The following is a 641-nucleotide window of genomic DNA, read 5'->3' as shown; positions in this document are numbered from 1 at the left end:
GGCCACATTACGTACGGCTCTCCGATGGACATTCTTCATCGTGACTCTCTCTGCGATAAACGATGTGTGTCGGCAGGGCGTCGTCTCGCTCTCCCTCGGGTTCAATACTGCGCCTCCTGCGTGTCACAGCCTCCGGAAGGGCTTGGATCACGTACTGGTCGGAGGCGCTGGTGATCACGCCGCGCTGGATTAAAGAAAGCGAGTGAGGAAAGGAGAAGTTAGGGGTAGACTTTAGCTTTTTGATATAACATTTGGGATCTGTTATTAGATCTGTAGATACCTGGGTGGGAAAATTGGAAGAAGAAAAAAAAAATATTGTGAACTGAATAAGTGACGATGCTAATTAAGATATTCAGAGAAAACGGACACATATGATACAAGTTCCCACTCAGAAAAATCTCTCCTGACCCTCGGGAAATTAGAAATACTAACAATATTATTGCTTAGTTCCACCGCGATGTTTGTGTCGCCCGTGTCGTCGACGCCTTGGTAGTACATTTCGTAATTCCGTTCGTCCAACTCCATGATGTCTGCTTCGTCCCCATTACGCTGCATGAACACGAACGCCGGCGAAATCAGTTCCGTGTTACGCTGTAGTCTGGAATTTCATGAGGATATGTTCTAGATTCATAGGTTTGGAT

The 641-nt window shown here is 46.5% G+C and overlaps 1 protein-coding gene across 1 annotated transcript in view; it reads right to left on the bottom strand.

Annotated features, from left to right (window-relative positions):
• LOC119593592 (A disintegrin and metalloproteinase with thrombospondin motifs adt-1-like) overlaps positions 1-641 on the bottom strand; it is a 60,261-nt gene that overhangs the window by 14,338 nt on the left and 45,282 nt on the right. The window contains exons 5-6 of the mRNA XM_037942546.1: positions 433-598; positions 16-184 (exon numbers count right to left, since the gene is read on the bottom strand). Coding sequence (XP_037798474.1) covers positions 16-184; positions 433-598 — 335 coding nt within the window. The remainder of the gene's footprint in view (positions 1-15; positions 185-432; positions 599-641) is intronic.

The sequence above is a fragment of the Penaeus monodon genome, chromosome 32 (genome assembly GCF_015228065.2).
Source record: "Penaeus monodon isolate SGIC_2016 chromosome 32, NSTDA_Pmon_1, whole genome shotgun sequence".
NCBI lineage: Eukaryota > Metazoa > Arthropoda > Malacostraca > Decapoda > Penaeidae > Penaeus > Penaeus monodon.
Note: the sequence above shows the minus strand (reverse complement) of the source record. Positions and strands in the feature narration are given on the sequence as shown.